At 45.9% G+C, this 11,796-nt stretch overlaps 1 protein-coding gene and 1 pseudogene across 2 annotated transcripts; both read right to left on the reverse strand.

The window, feature by feature from the left end:
* Positions 1 to 3,000: 3,000 nt before the first annotated feature.
* LOC123072716 (uncharacterized) lies at positions 3,001 to 3,139 on the reverse strand (annotated as a pseudogene).
* Positions 3,140 to 3,771: 632 nt separating this feature from the next.
* LOC123083382 (uncharacterized) lies at positions 3,772 to 5,725 on the reverse strand. Of its 2 annotated transcripts, none has more exons than XR_006439308.1 (3): positions 5,432 to 5,725; positions 4,874 to 5,294; positions 3,772 to 4,793 (listed from the first exon to the last, which is right to left on the reverse strand). XR_006439308.1 is itself a non-coding variant. In XM_044505465.1 (3 exons), the coding sequence occupies exons 2-3, from the start codon at positions 5,111 to 5,113 to the stop codon at positions 4,671 to 4,673; spliced, it is 363 nt and encodes a 120-aa protein (XP_044361400.1). In that variant the 5' UTR covers positions 5,114 to 5,294; positions 5,438 to 5,725; the 3' UTR covers positions 3,772 to 4,670. The 2 variants fall into 2 exon arrangements, 1 of the variants encoding a protein (XP_044361400.1); XM_044505465.1 differs by having other exon boundaries at positions 5,438 to 5,725.
* Positions 5,726 to 11,796: the final 6,071 nt, after the last annotated feature.

Below are 11,796 nucleotides of genomic sequence, written 5' to 3' on the forward strand. Positions count from 1 at the left end.
CCGTAGAAAAATAATGAGGTATCTGCTTTAGATGGAGTAAACCCAAGTTTCTGTAACTGAGTGCTCAACCTTGAGTACCATGCTCGGGGTGCCTGTTTTAACCCATATAAAGCTTTATCCAATTTGCAAACATAATCTGGCTTGCTTTTATTCTCATAACCTGGTGGCTGCCGCATGAACACTTCTTCCTCCAGAACACCGTGAAGAAACGCGTTCTGAACATCTAGCTGCCTTAGACTCCAACCTTTAGAAATAGCAGTTGATAACACAAGTCTAATGGTGGCCGACTTCACAATGGGACTAAAGGTATCTTCATAATCAATGCCAAACCTTTGTTTAAACCCTTTTGCAACTAGTCTAGCATTGTATATGTCTATACTTCCATCAGACTTTCTTTTGATCTTATAGACCCATTTACAATCAATTATATTCTTACTTCTCCCCGGTGGTACTAGATGCCAAGTTTTATTTTTCATCAATGCATCATACTCAACATCCATAGCCTTTTTCCAATCCTCATGAGCTAGAGCATCATATAAATGAGTTGGTTCACCGGTACTAGCAAGAAAAGCACGCTTGACCTTGTCATACCTTATTGTACCATCCTTGTATTCCTTTGATTTGAAAACACCTGTTTTCACCTTGTAATACGTGTTGGAATCTCTGGTACACGGGGCGGAACTGTTGACCTAGCCACAGAAGATCTGGGCGTAACAGGAGCTGCAGCCGAACCTTCTGTCACAGAAGATCCCGCCTGGTCTGTTGCAGGCGTAGAAGATCCCGCATGGTCTCCTGTGGGCTCCTGATTCAAGGGAGAAGGCTGGTAAAGAGAACAGCCAGGCGAACCGCTCCCAGGCGTGCAACACGGAGAGCTGGAGCTGGGCCCCACACCTGTTTCCTGGTTCCCCGATAGATCGACCCACTCATTCGTGGCACACGACGAGTCACGGAGAGGATCCGCCCCAGAGCTAGGCTCCACGCTGTCGGCCATAGCGCCACCTAAATCCATAGCACGCCCATCCGTGTACCTGGCGCTGAGATTCTCCTCGGATCGCGCGTTGACAGCGGCAGGCACAGGTGCAGCAGGATCATCCTCGGATCTCGTGTTGTCTCTTTCCTCGTTTGATTCTTCACACATAAAATGACGCCCTGTTGCTGCACATTCATCAATAAAATCAAAACTTTCTTCTTCTTTTGAACTAATCACATGATCAGCATTAGTTAGTTCACCCCCGTGATCTGGATTAGGAAGGAAATCTAGAAGTAGTGCTATTTCAGCACGTAATAGAGCTCCTGCATTGGGACGAAGCTTTGTAAAAGGAAAGACAGTTTCATCAAAAACAATATCACGAGAAATATAGACGCGTCCAGTTGCGACTTCAAGACATTTGTATCCTTTATGGAGATTGCTATAACCAATAAAGACACATTGAGTAGAACAAAACTCTAGTTTGTGACGATTATAAGGACGAAGATTAGGATAACAAGCACACCCAAATTTTTTGAGAGAGTTGTAATCGGGTTTTTGATGAAACAATCGCTCTAAAGGGGTGAAGTTGCCAATTACTTTACTGGGCAAGCGATTTATGATATATGTAGCTGTGATAAAAGCTCCATCCCAATACTTGAGAGGCATTGACGCATGAGCAATAAGAGATAGCCCTACTTCAACAATATGACGATGTTTGCGTTCAGCAGAACCATTTTGTTGATGAGCATGGGGACAAGAAACATGATGCTCTATGCCTATTTCACGAAAGAAAGAATTGAGTTTCTCATATTCTCCTCCCCAGTCACTTTGGACTGTGAGAATCTTTCTATCAAAGTGTCGTTCAACAAGTTTTTGGAATTCATGGAAGACGGAAAAGACTTCGGATTTGTACTTAAGCAAGTATATCCAAGTAAATTTGCTATAGTCGTCAATAAAACTAACATAATATTTTTTCCTTCCAAAAGAATCTCTTGCATGACCCCATACATCACTGAAAATAAGTTCTAAAGGAGCATGTGAAACACTAGTTGACTTAGGATATGGGAGTTGGTGACTTTTGGCACATTGACAAGCATCACAAACAGACTCTTCAACTTGACTATGGGACAATAGAAGATTGTCTTTATTCACTATTTGCTTAACTATAACTGATGACGGATGTCCTAATCTTTGATGCCATCTTGCCAAAGATGGCTTTACGACAGAGTGGGCTTGACAACGACGATGACGACTAAGAGCTCCGGATGTGATGGGGTAAAGGCCTCTAATGCATCTACCGTGATGAAGGAGCTCCCTCGTTGCCCGATCCTTTATAAAAAAATATGTCGGATGAGTTTCAAAGAAGACATTGTTATCAGCAGTTAGACGAGACATAGATGCAAGATTTTTGTCGGCTTGTGGAACATGAAGGACATTCTTTAAAAGAAGATCACGTTTTGAACTAGGGGAACTAATTAATGCTTGACCTATGTGATGAATGTTCATACCTCCACCGCTTGCGGTGTGAATCTGGTCGCTGCCGTGGTATTTCTCCCGGAAAGCAAGCTTCTCGAGCTCACTTGTGACATGATCCGTTGCACCGGAGTCAGCATACCACACCATCCCTGCATCTTCTTCTTGTTCTCGTATGGCTGCAGCAACATGACGCTCGTCGGGGGCGTAGTCTTCATCAAAGCGATGCCAGCACTCCATCACCTCGTGACCCGACTTTTTGAATAGCTGACAGCGGGGCCGTCAGTTGTTGGAAGAGGATGTGCCTCTATGCCCGTAATGATTATGGTTCTGATTGTGATTGTAGCCGCCTCCACCTCCACCTGTAATCTGGTTCCTGTTATAGCCGCCTCCTCCTGTACCCGAGCGCGAGGACTGAGAACCACCGCGCCCACGCCCGCTGCTACTGTTGCTGCGACCATGTCCTTGCTGCCCACGACCTCCTGTGTTGCGCTCGCGAGATGCGGCATTGGCAGAAGATTGACGAGGGTTCGGACCATGGAGCAAGTTCATGCGGGCATCAAAGGAGAGAAGTTGGCTGTATAATTCCTGGACGGTGACTGGTTCTACCCGAGCAGCAAGAACAGAGACTACAGGATTGTAATCTAGGTCAAGACCAGCGAGAATATGTGAGGTGATTTCCCCATCAGAGAGGGCGACTCCTCCTGCACAAGCGATCTCATCGGTGAGAGATTTGACCTTGGCGAGGTAATCTGCCATGGTTGAACTTCCCTTCTGAAGATTGTGAAAAGAAATCCTTGTATTAATGGCTTGCGCTTGTGATTGGGCTGCAAACGTCGCGTGGATGGCAGCCCATACCTCGGAAGGAGTCTGGAGCATAACAACCTGGGCCAAGATCTCGCGGGAAAGAGACCCCATCAGGAAACCTTGAAGTTGCTGTTGCTGCGCATACCAGATGACTCTAGCCATGTTGACGATCTGTTCTTCCTTCCCTTGCTTGGTGACGGTGAGGGTGGCCGGCGGTGCTTGGCTCGTCGGCTCGAGGAAGTGCAACATCTGTGCGCCTTTGATTTGAGGCAGCACGACGGCCTTCCATAGGAGAAAATTGCTCCTGTTTAGCTTCTCTTGAGGTGGAGGTCCAATGGACACGGCGTTGCTGGTGCTGGATGATGGGGCAAAGAGGGAGGTGGATGAATCGGTGGTGAGGGCACTCATGGTGCTGGCGAGGGCGGAGGAGGTAGTTCCTGTCATGGCTTTCCTTGTAGCTAGATGGAATCGATCTAGGAGGAAGAGGCTCTGATGACCATGTTAAACTTATGATGGAAGCGTATAGCCCTTTGCTCGGGTCGCACGTGTATATATATCAATGATGTCGTGGCTTACAAGTTGTAGATCGATCGATCTATTACAGAGAAGAGTCGGTAAAGAAGAAGGAGAAAGACAGAAGAAGAGATAGACTAGGATTACAACATGAACCGCTTTTCTATCTCAACACAACTTATTCTAACAAATAAATCATACCCAGGTGCAAGAAAAGGAGGCATCACTGGTACATATATAACATGGCGTGTGATAATTTTGGCAACCCCTTCTTGCACATCATGCCATTAGACATGAATATTATTGCTAAATGTCAACTGTAGATTTCATCACCTCATTGTTGAAAGAAAGTGCGCCGGCCCTCTCTGATAGATGATGTGCCATCCTCATAGGTGGAGCCCTTGTGGAATTCGTCTTTGTTGACCCAGCCATGGTCGTCGCCACCGCCGACAGCTGCGAGTAAATGGCACTGGCGGTCTAAGAACTTGTTCTGCGAGTGCACTTTAGTCACACAACTTACAAACCGGAAAAACCCGTCACAGAACTTGTGTTGCGGGTGCATTTAAGTCACACACACGAGCTGAACCGGTTCGGACACCCGGTTTTCTCTGTTCTGATGTCACGTGGTGGATGTGGAGGGTTGTATTTTTACAGATAGCCCCCTGAACTCTCATGTAATGCCGCATTGATAATCCCTCCATTCTCATGGAGCAGCTAGACGGTGTCACCCATTAGCACATTGTGTGCACAGTTTCAGGAACTCTGTGTGACGGAATTTAGACCGATGCTAGAGAGGTAGCAGCAGAATTCAGACTGAATGTTGGAGAGTGATGTGCATCCACCCACCTGGTTCTATGGGGACTATGTCCGGCACGACATTGCTAGCCGCGGCGGTGGCGGCGGGGGCTCACGGCCTGGACGGGACGACGTGGTACACACCGTCGAGCGAGTTCATCCTCTTGATGCTCTTGGCCGAGCTCAACTTCATGTTCATAGGGAGGGACTGCGACCGGTGCATGCCCGTCTTCTCCTGCCACCAAATTAGTTCGGATAAGTTCACAGTCGTCATAATCCAAACAAAGAAAAATAAAACTAGATCAAAATGCTTACAGCGGCGGCAGGAACACTCGGCGGCGTCTTGTTGGCGGCGTGCACGGAGGCCGAGAGCACGCCATCGTCCGCCGCCAGGAGCGACGAGGTCCTAGCGATCCTTCCGCTGAAGAGCCTGGAGAGGGACGCCTCATAGCCTCTGACCGATGACTTGAAGCTGCCCCCTCCAGGCAGGACGGCGTGCGCTGCGGCGCCGGCGGCTTGCCGGAACGGAACCTGAGCCGGACTTTCTGCTGGCATTGGAGCCCGGTGTTGCTGCTACAGCTTCTGCCTCTGCTGCCGCCGTCGGTGTGAGGGGCGCGCTGCTCTCCGCCGGGATGTCGATGGAGTGGTGCGGCGGTCTCTTGGGCTGCTGATCGTGAGGCGCAGGGCCTCCTCCTCCTCCTTGCATTGGATTTGTTATTATAGTACTACTACTCTCCTGCAAATCGAAGAGGAGGAAGAAGAAGAAGCAGCAGAGGAAAGCTTCAGCTCAACTGAAAACAGGGTGAATCCACATGAATCATCTGGCGGACGCGCAAGTGAGTGACCAACTAAGATCAGCACATATGTATGTACCAGTACCGGCGTCGGTGAAGCGAGGTCTTTGGCGCCCGCCGTGCATGGCCTCGCATCCGGGACTCGAATGTCTTTCCTCAAGAGATGTGGCAGCGCGCCGAGCCGAAGATGCGGCCGGAGCGCGGGCGGGTTGCCATCACCCGCACGGCTGCCATGCCGGCCCTCGAGCAGGATTTCCGCAGGCATGTCTTGTACGCCACCACACCGTCGGCGACGGCGGCCTGGCCGCGGACGAGCTCGATGAGGCAGCAGCGCTGCCTGTCTCCTCTCCCATCGGCAGCGAACAGAGGGAGTAACAATGCGGCGTTACGTGAGAGTTCAGGGGGCTATCTATAAAAATCCAGCCCTCCACAGCTGCCACGTGCGCCGCACGTGACCTCAGAACAGAGAAAACCGGGGGTCCGACCGGTTCAGCTCGTGTGTGTGACTTAAATGCACCCGCAACGCAAGTTCTGTGACGGGTTTTTTCAGTTTGCAAGTTGTGTGACTAAAGTGCACCCGCAGAACAAGTTCTTAGACCGTGAGTGCCATTTACTCGACAGCTGCAGAGCGGAGCAATAGTGCGCAGAGATCCCATTGGTTGTGGCGTTGTGCATTCATCAACGATCAGGGAGTTTAGGCAGCCGGCGATGGGATGGCCACCCGGCTCGTGTGCCAACGCCCAAAGAGATGAAGCCATGGAGGCTAGGCAGACTGCGGTGTTTGCCGGAGGAGCAGAGGAGTAGAGCAACGACATGCACACACCAAATCGGCTATGCCTTCCTCGACGATCTTGGTGGCCCGCAGTAGAACGGCGGCCCAACCTCGTAGAGAGGAGTACAAGGCGAGGAAGACCTGCGGACGTGCAAGAGTGGACTTCACGTCGAGATGGCCTGTCGCCTGTGGTCGCCAGATTCTGCTGTAGAGAGAAGTGGATTCTTTTGTTCTGAGCAGGAGATCATAGTTGTGTGCAGGTAGAGGAAAAGGTGACCTCTTTCTTGTGGAGCGTTGTTTCCGTGAAATAATTTCATTTTTATTTTTTATGTGCGAGATCGAGAGGATTTTTAAGGCGAGAGGTTGTTCGACTGGCTCTTACGATTATGAACTGAACCATTAGTGTTTAGGCTGGTCACAATGGAGAGGAATTTAGGAGTAACATCACACACTCCAATACAACTTTACTTATGTGGCACATATTTAATGAAGAGAGAGGTGCTTGTGGTAACTAACTAAGTTACCGGAACATCACACACTCCAAGAAACAATGAGTCTATAACTTAATAAATACATCGTTGCATGACACTATATAGATGTTTCTATCCACTATGGAGGTAGTAACATAGTCTAGGAAAGTGTGTAAGTTACTAGCTTATGTTCTTGCCCATTGTGACCAGCCTTAAGAAAAAAAACTGAACTATTAAGGGGGAGGTTACTCGGCTCTCACGGTCGGAAACTGAACAATTAATTAATGGGGAACTAAGCGTCTATTCTTGTTGCTGAACTGTACGTGCATGTGCATTTGAGTAGGTACTCAAAAGTAGGAGATTAATTAGTGGTTAGACAAAAAATGAAAATGATGGACTCATGTGAATGCTGATGTGGCAATTCGCTGATGTGGACAATGTGCATGATAAGAGAATGGGGAGCAACTTTTTAAAAATGATAGATTAGTCAAATTCCGCTCATCTTAATTATAGCGATATGACTTGTCATTAGTTTTCCTTAATTATGTAAGTGCCGCTTTATATTTTCTTTGAAACCTTCTTGCATATATCCTCTTTAACTTGCTACTACCATAGCTTGTTTTTTCATGACCATGTTGTTTTGCTACTACAAATCGTTTAGCATACTGAAATGACTTGTTACATTATTGACATGATTCGTTACTTCTAAAAAGTACTGTTACAATCATTATTAACATACTCATCGCAAAAGATCTTCCTATTCTTCTTACCAACCCCATGCATGTTTTGTGTGGTTTATATATGATCTTTCATTCTTCATGCTCTAGCACTTCTCTGTAAATCTTGTCGATGTCTTCGTTACTTCTTACCCAACGGACTACTATTCAAGATATGATTGTCAAAATAAAAAACCAGAAGCTATGAGTTTAAGCGGTAACCAGAAAATTGTGACATGGTGCATGTTTGTTGTTTTCATGTAGCGAGTTTTTGAAAACATGTATCATGGATTTTTTTTAGCCGGGCATAACCCCTTTCCATTATTTTCATAACGGAAATACAAAAGTTTGTCAGACTGGAAGGAAACCGAAAGGGGAAATGCGATCTCAACGCATCACTGGGAAACCCACAATAGACACTCATCATCGAGCAACCTATCATGGGGCGAAAACCCAGTGACACTATCAGAACCAGCATCACCAACCCAGAAGTAACCAAAGTCTAGGATCATATCAGCCACATGAGGCTCAAACATAAGCTCACGCAGGAACCACAAGGACACTAAAGTTTTGCATATGACACAAAGTTAAACTTAGCAACGCACAGGGACCACGTCTGAATCATCCCTGCCTCTCTGATTCCCCGTGTCTGAATCATCCCTGTCCTGCATCCCCTGGTGCTGCACATATACGCATCAAGGTCGACGCGTTGATCTTCAGCATCTTGATTCCGTGCTCCATGGCCTCGCGCTCAGCTCCATTCATCAGTCCTGCCCAGTAATTCAAATACCCACAGGCTGAGTAAACCACCTATAAAGGGGACCTCATCTGTTTGGACTCAAACGTCACTTTGTTACGACAGTTCCACAAAGCCCAACACATTACTGCCAAGCCAAAAGCATAGAATTTTTCCCCATCAGGAAGGAACATATAGCACTAGGCAAAATATTGCCACACATTATTTGGGCAACGATCCAAACACATCCAACAGTTCTCCACATAACTCTAGCCACAGGACATGTGAAGAAAATGTGTTGAGAGGTTTCTCTTTCGTTGCAAAACAAGCATGTAGGGTTGCCCGCCCATTTCCTTCTGCCCATCACATCTCTAGTGAGGACAGCATCTTGAAAGAGTTGCGAGAGGAATATTTGAATTTTTTAAGGGAATCTTGGATGCCCAGATCCATTTGTAGTCACATCCCCTCACATTTTTTTCTAGATAGTCATAGACAGACTTGGTTGTGAATTTACTCTTCTTCCCCAAAGCCCAGATTACCTCATCTGGTACATCTGATTGAGGCCAGGAGTCCACCACCACCCACAGTTCCCTCCATTGCTCCACTAGAGGTTGGTGAAGTCTCCTTCTAAAAAAGTCCCCATCAACTCCTTTTCTGAAATCTGAGACTATGATTTCTTTATCGTTGCATATATTGTATAACATAGGAAATTTATCACGTAAAGGAGGCTCATTATTGACAGGATCAACCCATAATCTGACCAAGTTGCTTGAATTAAGAATCACTTTTCTCCCAGCAAAGTAATTCTCTTTAACTTTCATAATGGCTTTCCATATGGGGGAATCGCCAAATTTACTTTTTACCGAGGCAACCGTATCTTTTTTGAAATATTTGGCCCGTATAACCTCTTGCCAAAGCCCCTGTTGGTTCTCTAACTTCCACCACCACTTGGTGAGGAGGCTAACATTTTGTTGATGCAAATCTTTCATGCCCAGGCCCCCTTTATTTTCCAATCTGCATATTCTGGACCACCTCACCAAATGGTAACGTTTTCGCCCATCATGTTCTTGCCAAAAAAAGTTTACAGTGTTTGTCTAGTTTTACGATCACCGTCTTCGGAAGAAGAAACATAGCCATGTAGTAATACACAATGCTCATGAGCGAGGAATTGAGTAATACCAGTCTCCCTCCCGAAGATGCTGCATTCCCAATCCAGGCCTCACATCACTTTAGGAATCGATCATCCATGAAATCCCATTCAAGGACGCGCAGTGTAGAGAAGCTAACTGGCACTCATAGGTATTTCATAGGAAAGTGTCCAATATTACAATTGAACAGTTCCACATAAAAGGCCAGCGTGTCCTCATCCCCCCCAACACAGAGGACCTCACTTTTAAGGAAGTTGATTTTTAAACTAGACATAAGTTCGAACATGTATAGAAGCAGTTTCAGGTTTACAGCAGCATTCTTATCATGTTCAAAACAAATGACAGTGTCATCTGCATACTGCAGGATAGCTACTCCCCCTTCAATCAAGTCAGGGGCAAGCCCAGTTAGGAGCTTTTCCTTTTGGGCATTACGTATCATCTTTGAGAGGGTCTCAACAGCTAGATTGAACAGGAAAGGAGAGTGGGGGTCACCTTGACGGACCCCTTTGTGGCTTTGGAAATAAGGTCCCACCTCATTATTTAGCTTAATGCTCATAGTGCCATTGTGCAAGATTTTTTTAACCTATCCGCACCAGGTTGGGCCAAAACCACGGCTACGATGGCACTCAAGGAGGAAGTCCCGGTTTTTCTTGTCGTAACCTTTTTCAAAGTCCAATTTTAAAACCACCCCAACTTTTTTCTTGACATGCGCATGATGCAACACCTCGTGAAGAGTGAGGATTCCATCCATTATGTTTCTGTGTTTAATGAATGCATTTTGGTGTCGACTAATTAGCTTATCAGCATAAACAGCAACCCTATTGTCAAGCACTTTAGTGATAAGTTTATAGGGGCACCGAAGTAAGCATATGGGGCGATATTGCTGGATTTTCTTAGCCCCATTCATCTTAGGAATCAGAGTGATCACACCATAGTTTAGGCGTGCAATATCTAAGGTGTTGTCATGGAAAGCTTTGAAAAGCCGCATTAGATCTCCACAAAATCTCAACAGTGTTTGTAGAATTCAACCGGGATGTTATCCGGTCCAGGGGCCCTGATGCTCTCCATACTAAACATGGCCTTTTTAACTTCCTCTTCCGTAAACTCGCTAGTGAGCAGGATGTTGTCTTCACTAGTAAGCTTTCCCCCCTCCACCCATGTATCAGGAGATAACTGGAATATATTTCCTCTGGCCGGTCCAAACAGCTCTTTATAATAGGAAGTAGCATGAGTTAGAAGATTTTTTGTGCCCTCAATCACCACTTCTCTGTCAGTCAGGGAGTGTATGGTGTTTTTTTTTATTTTTTTACCATTCGCAACACGATGGTAAAAAGCTGTGTTCTGATCCCCTTTTAGCAACCAACGTTCATTCGAATGTTCTAGCCAAAAGAGCTCTTCACCAGCAAGGATGTCATTAAGCTTGGCGCATAGGGTGGTTCTTTTTTCATACAACTCCGGTGTCAGGGGCTCACCCTCTTCTATCTTTTCAATCTCCTCTAATTCCTCTTTGATCTCGTTTTTCCTGTTTTGGGCATGGCCAAAAGAGTGAGAACCCCAACCCTTAAAGTATTTCTTGAGACGTTTCAGTTTAATGTTGAGGATATTGATTGGATCGCTAACGTTTACCGGCTGCTCCCAAATGTTCTTAGCTTTAACATAAAATTCCTTGTTCTTCAACCAGCTAAGCTCGAATCTAAACTCACGATTGTGAAGGGGGTTGTTTTTCACAGGGCTCGTGGATAGGAGCATCGGGTTGTGATCTGACACATCCCTAACCAGCTTGCGGACTGAGATAAGGGGAAAAATATCTTCCCAATCAAAGCTCATCAAAATTCTATCCAGCTTCTCTAACGTAGGATGCTTTTGACTGTTCGTCCAGGTATATTTACCTCCCCCCCATATCTATTTCTCGCAGGTTTAAGGAATGGGTAACTTCATTGAACTTATCCACATAGCGAGAGTGAGTCAGGTGTTTGTTTTTCTTGCTACTCTCTCTGAGAATGTTGAAGTCACCCCCACAATGTAAGGTAATCTAACCTGCGAGCATACCACTCTTAATTCTTCAAGGAATTCTTCTTTGTTATTCTCCCGTGGAGCCCCATATACGACTATGATGGCTCACGTGCATTTGTTTTTAACATCAAAAACACTAGCTTGAATGAGGTATTTTCCTATCGTCCAGGAAACAATATCCAAGGTTTCTTTTTTGATGCCACACAAAATGCCACCTGATTTGCCAACAGAGGGTACCTAGTTCCAGTTAAATCTCTCAAAGGGATCAATCTTTCTCAAATACTTAGGGGTAAACTTAGTTTTCTTAGTTTCTTGGAGGCCAATGAAATCTAGGGAATGATCTCTAATAATATCAGAGAAGCAGGTAGTCATCCCCTTCTTACCTGCCCCTCTGCAGTTCCAAAATATGCCATTCATTTTTTTTCTTTTTGCCCCCCTCTTGGTAACTCTACTAGGAAGCTGAGTAGAGTTACCATTGTCATCTTGCAAGGAAATCTCTCCTCTTTGACTTCTAGTTATAGGTCTAGCAATGACCACATTAACCTTTCTCTCTCTTTTCTTTTTAGATCGAACAAAAGTAAATTTATCA

This window comes from Triticum aestivum, chromosome 1A (genome assembly GCF_018294505.1).
Source record: "Triticum aestivum cultivar Chinese Spring chromosome 1A, IWGSC CS RefSeq v2.1, whole genome shotgun sequence".
Taxonomy (NCBI): Eukaryota; Viridiplantae; Streptophyta; class Magnoliopsida; order Poales; family Poaceae; genus Triticum; species Triticum aestivum.